This window comes from Sarcophilus harrisii, chromosome 3, assembly GCF_902635505.1.
Source record: "Sarcophilus harrisii chromosome 3, mSarHar1.11, whole genome shotgun sequence".
NCBI lineage: Eukaryota > Metazoa > Chordata > Mammalia > Dasyuromorphia > Dasyuridae > Sarcophilus > Sarcophilus harrisii.
Window position 1 is genome coordinate 13,028,578 of NC_045428.1, and position 12,279 is coordinate 13,040,856.

At 45.0% G+C, this 12,279-nt stretch overlaps 1 protein-coding gene across 1 annotated transcript in view; it reads left to right on the top strand.

The window, feature by feature from the left end:
* Positions 1–8,646, top strand: part of ARHGEF26 (Rho guanine nucleotide exchange factor 26) — a 130,465-nt gene extending 121,819 nt beyond the window's left edge. The window contains exons 13-15 of the mRNA XM_031957546.1: positions 7,002–7,069; positions 7,373–7,477; positions 8,334–8,646. Coding sequence (XP_031813406.1) covers positions 7,002–7,069; positions 7,373–7,477; positions 8,334–8,476 — 316 coding nt within the window. The 3' untranslated portion in view covers positions 8,477–8,646. The remainder of the gene's footprint in view (positions 1–7,001; positions 7,070–7,372; positions 7,478–8,333) is intronic.
* The last annotated feature ends 3,633 nt before the right edge of the window (positions 8,647–12,279 follow it).

Sequence of the window (12,279 nt, forward strand, 5' to 3'; positions counted from 1 at the left end):
TGCAGTTGATCCTTGGTTCTACCAGCTTGCCACCATTTTCTTTTTTTCTTTTTTTGCTGAGGCAATTAGACTTGCAATTTCCTGGATACAGTTACAATGTGCAGTGATCTTTGAGCCCAAGATTATAAAATCTGATACTCCTTCCATTTCTTCTCAATTTGCCAGGTAGTTATGGGACTAGTCACTAGGATGTTAGGGCACTTTTTTCAAATCAGCTTTTGTTTCTTAAACGTTCTTCACTTTCTGCCTTTGAAGTAGTATCATCCACACATCTGAGGTTGTTGACAGATGGAAGTGAAATGAGTTAATTACCCAAAGTCCCACAGCTCCTGTGGCGGAACTGGGAAGAAAATTCAGGCCCCATCCCATGATTTTTCAGCTCCAGTTTGTCATGCATTTCTGTCCTGTCTCAGCTACCATACTGTAAGCTCTGAAGTCAGGAACCCTGACTTTTCTTACCTTAGTGACCCTGTCATGAATTTCTGTCCTGTCTCAGCCACCATACTGTAAGCTCTGAAGTCAGGAACCCTGACTGTTCTTACCTTAGTGACCCTTGTAAGTGGCTAATATATGGCACTGAGCAAACAAAATGCGGCATTTGAGATTTGGCGAGGAACTAAGAGGTTATCAAAGCTGACCCTCACCTGATGATGAATGTCTCCTATAACATTCTGGACAGGTGCTTAGCCAGCTGTTGACTGCAGCCCTCCAGTGAAAGGGCCACCACTTTCCCTCCCAAGAGCCCTGTCTGCTCTGAGCCAGCTCTCACTGGAAGATTTTCCTGAAATCCAACCCAAACTCATCTCCTTTCATCTTCCATTCCCAGCTCCTGCTCTTACTTCTTGAGGTCAAACAGTTCAAGGCTCTCCATTCTTTTCCATGACAACTTTCTTGGCAGCTATCATCTTCCTGCCTTCATCCCTCCCTCAACCTGTTTTTTTTTTTTTTTTTTTTTTCCATGTTCAGGCTAAACATGTTCACTCTTTTCCTCCAAATGAAACATTTAATTTCACCTAATGGAAGAACTAACCAATCCACCAATGGTCAACTCTAAGGGCTCTGTTACCCCCAAGGTCAAATATAAAATCCTTTGTTTGACCTTTAAAGCCCATCACTGCCTGGACCCTTCCCACCTTTCTACATTCTACTTACTCCCCTACAGACACACTGCAGTCCAACCAGACTAGCCCATTTGCTGTTCCTTGAACGTTTTCCATCTCCTTCCCTTTCCACTCTTTGTTCCCATTTACTGACTTCCTTCTACTCTCAACTTTAAGGCAAACTTCAGCAGAAGCTCTGCCTTCTCCATCCATCCTGCAGTTCTCTTTTATGTACAGTTTTTGGTTTGGTATCTTTATGTTCTTATACCCATTAGAATATAAGATTTCTGAGGGCAGGGATCCTAAGCACTTAGCACACTGCCTGGCATGTAGTAAGTGCCTAATAAATGCTTGTTGACAAACTACACCTCTCTGAATGATCTCCACCTGATGTTGAAGGTGGGACTATCACCCACCTATCTGAGCTCTAAATCTCACTATGAAGCTTCAAATCCCATTCATATTTTTGGCCTCATGAATTAATATCCCATGGTTGCTAATAATTTGAAAATGGCAACCTAATGATTTTTTTTTTTTTGAGTCAAGGAAACATAGGCAAATGGCAATTAAGTGACTTGGCTAGGGTCACACACAGGGTCACGGGGTCAGTCAATTCAGATTTGAGTCTTCCTGATCCCAGGCCCAACATTCTATCCACTGCACCATCCACCTGCCTACAATAACAATAAATTTGCTAAAGGAGTGAGTGACTCCAGGATTTTCCTGCTCTGCCAAATTCTCATTTATGAAACAAAAAATTGTGTGTTTTTTAAAATTTGGTAATTTATTTATCATTTTTAATGATATTTTATTTTTCCAAATACATGCAAAGATAAGTTTTCAACATTCACCTTAGCAACACCTTATGTTTCAATTTTTTCTCCTTCTTTCCTCTCCCTTGACAGCAATTCATCTAATAGAGGCATCTTATTTTTCCATATTTGTCTTGCTGAGCAAAAAGGTGCTCACAACACAAAGGTGAAAATCCTATGCTTTGATCCACATTCAGTTCCATAGCTCTTTCCATCACAAATCTATTGGAATTGTCTCAGCTTACCTCATTGTTGAAAAGAGCCACATCCATCAGAGTTGATCACCCATCACATTACAAAAAATTGCCTTTTAAAAGAACCAAAATCCATCCTTGCAGGAGCTGATCTCTGAACAACATTCCGGTCTTCTCTTTTTCTTTCTCCTCTCCATTCTGGATAGGTAGTGGAATATACTTGTCATTAATTTTGTAAATATTTATTGGGTGCCTTCTTGGTGCCAGGGACTGATCACAACATAGACATGGATAAATGAATGAAAAGAAAGGAAAAATATTAAGGTTTATTTCCCTACAAAGTATTGTGCTAAGAGGCAGGATACAAAAAAGACCTTGCTGATATCAAGGATTCACATTTTAATAGAGAGACAACACATACAAGATGTTTCTGTTGCATTATCAGATAGAAAGGTATAAGGATCCTTAGGGTGCATAAGTTAATGCATCTCCTTGATAACAATCTCTGACTTGGAACCCTTGATAGGGTCACAGTTTGGGGGACCTGGATCTTCCCCGCCATCTTAGGCTAGCATCCGTCACATTCTGTATATTCAGGGATGTCACCCCACCTAATTCCCATCAGTTTTTGCTGCCATCCTCTGCACTTAACCACTGAAGTAACCTTCCGGTGTCCTCTGCTTACTTTTAAATTTCTTTTGTTGCTTAACCGAAAAAAACACAAAAACTTCTAATGTTTTATCCAAATACAGTGCGCCGTCTCTGTTTATTGGGTAGTTTACTCTTTTATTGTGAACAAGACAATAGGATCATCTGGTGGAAAGTGCAGAAGGGCAGCCTTTTTTTAAGGGAGGATGTTTTACTACGGTCACTTCCTTAGCCCTCCTCCCCACCCTTGTCATCTTCCAGGAGGGCTGTAAGAGCCAGAGGCCTCCTTTGTCTGGGCTCATTAAAGGGAAGCCCAAACAGCTGCAGCTGGCAGAGAGATAGAGGCCTTTGGCACAGGGAATCCGTCGCGGCTTCCTGCGTTTACAGTAGAATTCAGAGCTCCATGTCAGTCAGATCAGATCTTTAGATTGATGGGAGCCCCTGGAGAATGAGCCATGCGCCTCTTTCACTTGGGGCTTTTTGCAGATGGAACACAGGCCTCTCAGCCCGGATCCAGCATCTCCCTAAACCCAAATCATCTTTCCCAACAAAGAGAACCAGAAGACCGATGAAAGGGAGGCTTGTTGTCACCCGTCCAAAGAACTCGGTTCTGGGCCCCTCAGAGAAAGGGGCTTTGTCTGCCTGGGCTCTTCTGCTTGTTTCCTGCTGCTCTTAATGATTTAATTAACAGGAAGCAAATGGCCATCTTATAAAATTGTAAATGGTGGGATGGATTTGGTGGCCTAAAAATTCAACTATAAACCCGGGAAGAAAAAGTTTGCATATGTATTGGTAGTGAACTCATTTAATTTTAAGAGTGCAGGACTATTGGATGTAGAATACAAGGTGGAGGGGTCAGAGTTCAACCCTTTTTTTTTTTTTTTACAGATGAGAAAATTGATGTCTGTCATGGTTCTTCTTTAAGTTTACACAAACGGGGAGTAGGGAGGATTTGAACTCAAGACTCTGGCCTCTAAATCCAGACCTCTTTTCCCTGCTGTTTCTGTTATAAATACCATCATAATGATATAGTTATAAAATGCTTTTGTGCTTTTCAGAATCCTTTTAACATTATTTTCATTGTGCTATCCAGACACCAGGGAGGCAAGACGGGCAGGGTCCAGTCCCTGAGGGTACCCAGGGCGTCAGTAGCAGAGAGAGGATTTGAACCAGTACCCTTTGAGGTCAAACCCAGCACTCTCCCATGAGAGATGACTTCCTTTTTAATGGAGTTATCCTCTAGTGGGGAAGTTGCAAGCCTATTGTAATGAACAACTCTCATGAAAAGGAAATGAGAAGGGCATAAATTAGTTGTTGGATAAAGGCCCAAAGTGGGGTTCTGCTGACTTTCAGGGAGCTGTGTATGGAGGTTTGGCCCCCAGATGAAGGCTCCTTTGAGGCAAGTTCTTCACCCGATAATGGAGAGACAAAGCTTATAACTACAGGCGCTTTTCAGAAGCCAGATTTGTTCAAACTCAAGGATATAGAGCAGCCCGTGGAGTTTCCAGTCCCCCAAGCTCTCCTCACTTGGGGCAGTGGAAAGGCCGCCATGATGTGGAGCTAGCAAAGACTTGGGACAGCCAAGCACGGCTCCCTTTTATCAGCCTGGAGTCCACAGGTCGAGTCACAACTTCTGAGTCCTAAGAATGGTGGCCCAGTGGAGAGAGCATTGAGTCTGGACTCAGGAAAGTGCTGCTGTTGTTTGAGTCCTGAGACCCCCCTGCAGTCTTGGATAATACTGGATACTAGAGTGGTCAGCCATTGCCAGCTCATTTTACAGATGAGAAGACTGAGGTAAACAAGGTAAATGACTTACCTAGGGTCACAAGGCTAGTTGGTGTCTGAGGCCAGATTTGAATTGTTAAAGAAGAATCAGTCTGACTCCAGGCCCAATGCTCTCTCCATCATTCTGATCCCCAGCCCAGGGCTCTGTCCATTTCACTGCCCAGTTGTCCCAATTGGGAAGACTTAAATTCAAACCCTCCCTCTGACACATACTCGCTGTGTGAGCTTGGCCAATGACTTCACTCTGGGTGCCTCGGTTTCCTCATCTGTAAGATGCAGATAACAGCACCTACCTGCCAGAACTGTGCGATCCAACTGGCACACAGTCGGGCAGTCACGTCCCTGACAGCACTCTCCGTCTCCTTGCGCCACTTCCCATATCCGCTTCTTGGCTGGGCTGTGGGCTTGGGGTGCACCTGCACCAACTCAAGGTTAGGGCGCTTCCATCTTGGACTTGTAATATGGAGTCTTTGTCTTACTGGCTGCAAAATGACCCCAACAAATCCTCTGTCTGTGTGTTCTGCATGTGTTTCGCAGCTGTAAGGGTTTCTTACTCACAAGAAATGATTAATTCACTAATACTTCTAGTGAAATGGCATTTCCCCCTTGCTGGCCCTTCCACTCCTGGGAGGAGACAAGGAAGCTGCACTCCCAGCCTCAGCTAAACCAGACCTAGAAGGGGCCTCCTGGAGCTTGGGCCAAATCCAGGGCTGGAAGTCCCTAAATCCAGAAGTCCTCCCCATGTCACAGATGCTCACATGGGGAAACCAGACTACCTCAGGTCCAGGGTGTTTCCTTTTTCCCATTTTCTGAGCTCCTCCTCAGCCGCTGCCCTGTTACAATACAGCTCTGTTTGGAGTACAAAGCTCCGAAGGAAGTCCAGGTGGTGCTATCTGCGGTACTCCCCCATGTTCCAGAGTGCAAACTCTAGCAGGTTTCTCCTGAACCCTGGGGAACATGAGGAGGAGGAGGGGACCTGGCTCCCCAGAGCAGTTCTACCGTCGACAGCCACAACAAGAAAAGTCCTGTCTGTCCTCCACCAATCTCAGAGAGGGGCTGTTGTGTCAGGAAGCTGTTAGCTGCCTCCAGCAAAGAGAATGACTGAACTATCTTGGCGGAAACTGGAGCCACACAACAAGCTGGCGTCGAGGGCACCAGACACAGGCTTGGCTCCAAATGCTTGTGGCTTGGGTTCTCATCCAAAGCTGGGAAGAGCCCTGAAAAGAAGGGGAGATGGCTCGTCACAGACCTCGGTTTTTGTGAAAGATGCATCAGTGACACCCATTCAGGGCATGTTGTGCCATGTGGTCTCTTCAGAGCAGAGGAATGATGCTTAAGGACCTGCTTCCTAAGGCTGCTGAGAGGCGCTGAGCGGACTCCTTCAGGCCCCTCTGAACAGAGATTAGAGACTTTTTTTTTTAAAGTATGTGTGTGTATATCTATGTCATTTATCTATATCCATGTTTATTTGGGACCTTTGTTTAATCAAGACCTCTGACTTTTATCACCTTCACCGATGCAGTGGATAGGAGAAGAGTTTTGAGTTCAAAGCTCGCCTCAATTTCCTCATCTGTAAAATAGGCATAAAATAAGAGCATCTACCTCTCAGAGTTGTCATGATATGAGGTACTATTTGTAAAGCTCTTTGCCAACTTCACATCACTATGTAAATGAGATGGAAAACCATCTGAAATGGGAAGGAATTAGTGGTTGGGGGATCTGGAAAGACTTTCTGAAGAACGGCTAGCACAGAAGTACAGAATCGGGATATGGGGTTTGTGTTGCAGAAGCAGCAACGATGACAGTTCTCTGGGCTCGAGAGGGAGAAAGGCTATAAAGACAGGGAGCACTAAATAAATGCCTTCCATGTGGCTCTTGCTGTGCCAAGAGAATCAAAGAAAGGCCAAAGCAAGGTCTTAAAGGTCCAACTGGCGAGATGCCCAGTCCGTGCCCAATCACCTCACCCAGTCTAAGTGGAAGGTGGTCTCGGAGGGAGGTATAAGGGGCAGGCAGAGGGTGTGGGAAGGCTTCTTGCAGAAGCTAAGACTGGAAATCAAAGTCAGGGCTTCTTAGAGGTGGAGGCAGGGAGGAAGAGAATCCCCCACAATACCAATAAAGTGAGAGGTCTGGAGGACAGGAGGCTTGGAGGTATCCTCAATAACAGACTCCACAGATGAAGGCTGGGAAGGGAGGAAGGGCCCAGGTTATGAAGAGTTGGGCCTGATGTTTTGTGCAGTTCATGGGGCCAGCCCCATGGGCTGGGGGCTGGGGATGCTCTTGTCACCCTATTTTTCGCAGGAGTAGGTGGAGGTGTAGGGTGGAAGGGGCCTGCCCAAGGTAACACAACTAGTAAGGATCGGGGCAGGATTCAAAATCGCATCTCCCAGAGTCCTGGGTGGCATCAGAAGCCCGGCCTTTTGGGCTGCACCGAGCAGGGTCTAGACTTCGGCTTTTCTCTCTAGGAGCGAGCGGGCGCGCTGGATAACGGCCTTGGGGCAGAGCAGCGAGCACCAGAGCTTGGACAGGACCAGTAAGTAGCAGAGCACTGCCCCCTGGTGGACCCTACCGGAGAAGCACTGAAGCGCCCTCTGTCCTTCTTCCCCATCCCTTGGGTGGCCTTTCCAACTTCCCATCCACGTGGGGCCAGACCTCGTCTCAGTGCCCTTGTGGCTGATTGGCTTGTTCCCTATGGGGCACCATGTTCAGGCCTAACCAGGCTTCAACCCTCAGTCTCGTCCTCCCCTCCCAGCTTAAGCAGACCGGGAAGATTAGCTTTTCATTCAAAGTCTCCCTCCCCCTGGGGGTCACTGAGAGCCTCCCCTCTTCTCTTTAGCGCTGACCCAAGTGGAAATCACACGCACCTTCACGGCCAAGCAACCCGACGAGCTGTCTCTCCAGGTGTCTGACGTGGTCCTGGTGTACCAGAAGGTCAGCGACGGTGAGTCTGACTGCTGCCACGTACCCCAAACCTCGGGGGCACCCAGTGCCAGAACAGAGCAGTCTCAGACCACCAGGCTGGGGTTCCTGGTGTTGGCCACAGGCCTCTCTCTCATGCCCTCCACAGCTAGTCTACTGAGTGCTACCTTGGGGTGGGGGAAGGGGGGCAATCTGCTCTAACCAAAGTTTGATTAATTCCCAAAGCCAGGAAAATCTGTCTCGGAGAAGCCAACATGCTGACCCAGCTAGGGGACCCTGGACACTGTACCTTTTAAATGACCGGACTCTCATGGGTTTGTCCAGGAAGGGATTTGCTAATGAATCCAGCGAACTGCATCTTTGTCCCTGAAAACATTGATTTTTAGTCAGGAGCACCATGCAGTGCGTTCACATGCTGAGTGGGGGGTTAGTGCTGGGTTAAAAGGGTTCTGCCACCTGGTCCTTGTGATCTGGGGCCAGCTCTCTCAGGCTCCAGGCCTGTGATACTTGAGCTCTACCATTCCTACAACTCTGACTCTGAGGAGTCTATATAAACCTTTGTGCCTCTGTTTCCTGATCTGTAAAAAGGAGCTTTTGTACTAGATCCCTTTCAGCTCCAAATCTATGATCATCAATAAATTAAGTATCCAAAATGGAGAAGAGTGGACACAAGTACCGGGCATATGTCTAGTCGTTTCCTTCCTGTTTGACTTTCCTGACTCCATTCGAGGTTTTCTTGATAGCCAATTCCTTTTCCACCTCATTTTTACAGACAAGGAAACTGAGGCAAACCAGGTTAAGGGAGTGTCTGAGGCCAGATCTATCTGGCCCTCTACGGACACTCAGCAGCTTGACTAACCGTCGGATTTTCCTCACAGGTTGGTATGAAGGTGAGCGGCTGCGGGACGGTGAAAGGGGCTGGTTTCCTATGGAGTGTGCCAAGGAGATAACCTGCCGGGCGACCATAGACAAGAATGTGGAGAGAATGGGTCGGTTACTTGGACTCGAGACTAACGTCTAGCTCCCCCGATGGCTCCCTTTGGGGATGGCAGGATTTGCACTAAATGTTAATGGTGGGCTGGCTGGTTTTTGCTAGTTTTATTATTTTATTTGTATTTTTTAACACAGCCTATTTTGTTAAATGAAAATAAAAATCACTTTTCTTCAAACCTGTATATCTCCCGGTTTTTCTTAGGAGGCACACTGTCCCTCAAATCCATCTAGTTCACAAAAGCAGATTTGGCCTTTGGCTTCATTTCAGGGTCTGGTATATGGGCAGAATGCTCAGGATGGCATCTCTTCACTCTGAGAAACCTGGTTTTAGGAGAATCAGGACAACACATCAGAAGTGGTTCTAGGCCAGCTATCCACAGGATGAAGGGAGGGCTCTTTGGCCACTAATCATTATAAAGGATGGTTGGCCAACTTTAACCTTGTTCTGTTGATCTCAGTCCAGAATTGGGGTGTGAGCAAGTACTGACACCCCTGAGGCCTGAAGAAAAGGGAGTCTCCCTCCTCATAGATCTTTCTAGATCTATGTCGCAAGGAGGCACCTTCAGGCCTCCAGTCCACCTGTAGCTGAGACAAGGACACATCTGGTAGTGAGACCCCTTCTGAAGGTGAGCTTGAAAGGGAATCATTATAATAACCATCCTTTATACAACACCTACTGTGTGCCAAACACGACATACTTATTATCTCATTTGGTTGGTGGGATCAATACTACATATTATGTAGGAGCTGAGTTGAGGCTGGAACAAAAGTTAGCTAATACAAGATATATCAATCACATGGTCTAGCCAAAAAGGGGACGTTGGGTAAGGACATGCTAGCATTTTCTGAGAAGCAGGAGTCAATTATACCTACCTCTTTACCAGGATGGTACTAATTAATTGATGGTCCTGGGTCATAGTCTTTCAATACCACAAAGTGGCCTTTGGAGTTCTAGGAATTAATTCAAATGTTATGGAAGTCCACATTAAGTTAATGCTTTTATTAGTCACCGTTTTCTTATTTTAGCAAGTCTTTTTGCTAAAAAATAAGTATAAAATATAAATTAAATTAAAATAAAAAATATAAAAATAAATTTTATTGGAACCTACATATCCTAATATTTCTCCTCCATCCCAGAGAACAATCCCTTATAACAAAGATTTAAAAAGATGTGCATGGATGGGGGGAAACTGGTCAATTTAACAGCAAAGTCTGATATTTGCAGAATTCCATGCCTATAGTCCTGCACATCAGTAAAGGAAATATATTTTCACCTCTCTGTTTTGGGGCTAAGCTTGTTTTTTGCAATTTCCCAACATTTAATTAATCAACAAACATCTATTAAGCACCTACTATGGCTAAGCTCTAGGGAGACCAAAAAGAAGTAAAACCGTAAACAGCCCTATCTACCTCCAAGAGCTTCCACTCTAAGTGGGGAGACATACCTGACCCTCCCTGTCCTCAACAAGCTTATACTCTGTGAAGTTGTACTTAAAAGTTCCTACCCTCAAAGAACCTACACTGGAAGGGAATACAGACTTAGAGAAAAGTATCATGCCAGTTTCAGTTTTTTTCTTGTTCTTTGTATGTGTGTGTGTGTGTGTGTGTGTGTGTGTACACACATGAGTAAATTTATTATCTAATTTGATGTAATGGTAGTTTTTATTTTTATAATGCCATTGCATTTCTTTCAACCCTTGTTAAATTTTGCAGATCGAATCTGCCCTTTGATACTGGTGTGATCCTGGGCAAGTCAACTTCTATCTTCGCTTTTCTCTTATGTAAAACATAAATAAGAGCATCTCCCTGCCATGACTGCCATGAAGATAAAATGAGCTAATATGTAGAAAAGTGCTTGGCAAACCTTATGGCACCATATGGAAATGCTAGTTATTACTGCTGTTTTTAGAGAGCAGCTTGACCAGGATCCCAGGACTAATAAATGTCTGAAGCAGGATTGGAATCCAAAGCCTCCCGGCTCCAAGCTCAGCACTGTCATGTGGGCCAACTTGCAGAATCCAATACACCAGCAGAGATGGGGTATTAGGATAGAGGGAACCATTTTACTATTAACATAATTTATGTAGAATTTTGCACAATTTATGTAGTAACTAGATGAGTTTACTATGGCATTATCTGAGCATCCTCCTCCTACAAGTACAACTGAGACATACCTGAGGCGGGATTTGAACTCTTCTTCCTGACTCCAAATCTGATGCTCAGACAGTTCAGCTTGCTCTAATATGCCCTGGTCTAACAGTATCCTGAGAACAAATGATTTAGCATAGCTGGACTGGAAAAAGGGTTGAATAAAAGGGTAACGGAGTAGCATCACTGAACATGGGGAACTGAGGAGGATCAAGAGATAATTCCATTCATTGCCTCTCAAATTGCCAGGGGGCCCCTTAATAAGTGTATGCCCAGATTTGATGACCTAGAAAGGTTCCAGAAACACCACAGGCAGAATCTGAATCCAAGCCCTTGGTGTCTTCTCACTGGACCATGTACTCTCTCAACATGTGCATCAGCCAGTCTGTTGGAGCTTTACAAATGTGAATGACCATTAGGCACTTTTAGTGCCATTTCTTTATACGTTTGACTAAATTTAATTTAATTGACTTAAACCTTAAATTAGCTTAATTCAGTTCTACCTGGAACCTTGCTTTGTAAATGTAAATGACTTAACTCCAAATTGTTCCTGAGTGTCTGAATGAGGCAGGTAAGTGGTTCAATGAACACACAAGCAGGACCCTAGCTCGAACCTTGCCTCAATCACTAGCTGTATAACTTTAACATGTCATTTTTTTTTTTTTAATACCTTGGTTTCCTCATCTGTAAAGACTTTAAGAACAGTCCCTGTAAGAATGAGGTTATAGGGCAGACAGGGCAGACCAAATGCATTAACATTTGAACAGTGCTTGGCAAACCTTAAAGCACTATATACATGGTACCATTATTACTTAATAGTTTCCTCATGTGTAAAATGAGAAATAACAGCTTCATGTGAACCTCATTAGCTTAGTGCCCCATAGCTCAAAACTTCTGACCTTAGGAGATTCAGCAGCCTCAGTCTCACCAGCTGAAGGATATAAAGGTTGTGTACCACCATGGCTGACCATCTGTCTCTGAGAGGATGGGGAGAGAGGAAGGGAAACATATCAGAAAAATGCTATTTAAAAAACAAACGTATCTTTGAGTTGTATCATTGCTCCAAAAACTATTGACTCACCAGAGGCCTAGCTCTTCCCCACACAGCTGACCTAAGTCTTTAAAGGGCTATCCCCTCCTCCCCAGCATTCTTCAGACCCAAATCTTTAAGAGTCCAAGCTGATCCAAGTTGAGCGGTCAATCTTGGCCCAGGCTGGAGCCCCCATGACAGGGTCACTGTCCTCCAGAGGTCCTTGTTTGTCCCTTTTCTTCCCACCATGTTAGCGACCAGGACTCCACACAACACTTCCAAGCAGTGGCTTGGTGCTAACCTCTTACAGAAACTGATTTTTGTTTCTTCATGGTGGCCAATTTAGGGGAAAATGGTCACATTGATAAGCACCGAGTCAAGCTCAAATTCCTGCAGATGTTTTAATCCAAACAAACATAAAATTTCACAAGGTCCAACAAATTATTTGGCAGCCTAGAGCTCTCCATTATTAAGGGGACAGATTTTCATAATTCCAACTGGGCAGGCTCCAAAAGGATGAATGCCTAAGAAAAGCACTCTTCTCCCATGGGCCCTCTCCATTGTTTACATCAAAGGGAACTTGTGGTAAGATGGACATAAGATACAGACCTAGGTGGACACCTGGGGACACGGGACGCCCCTCTGGCAGAGGC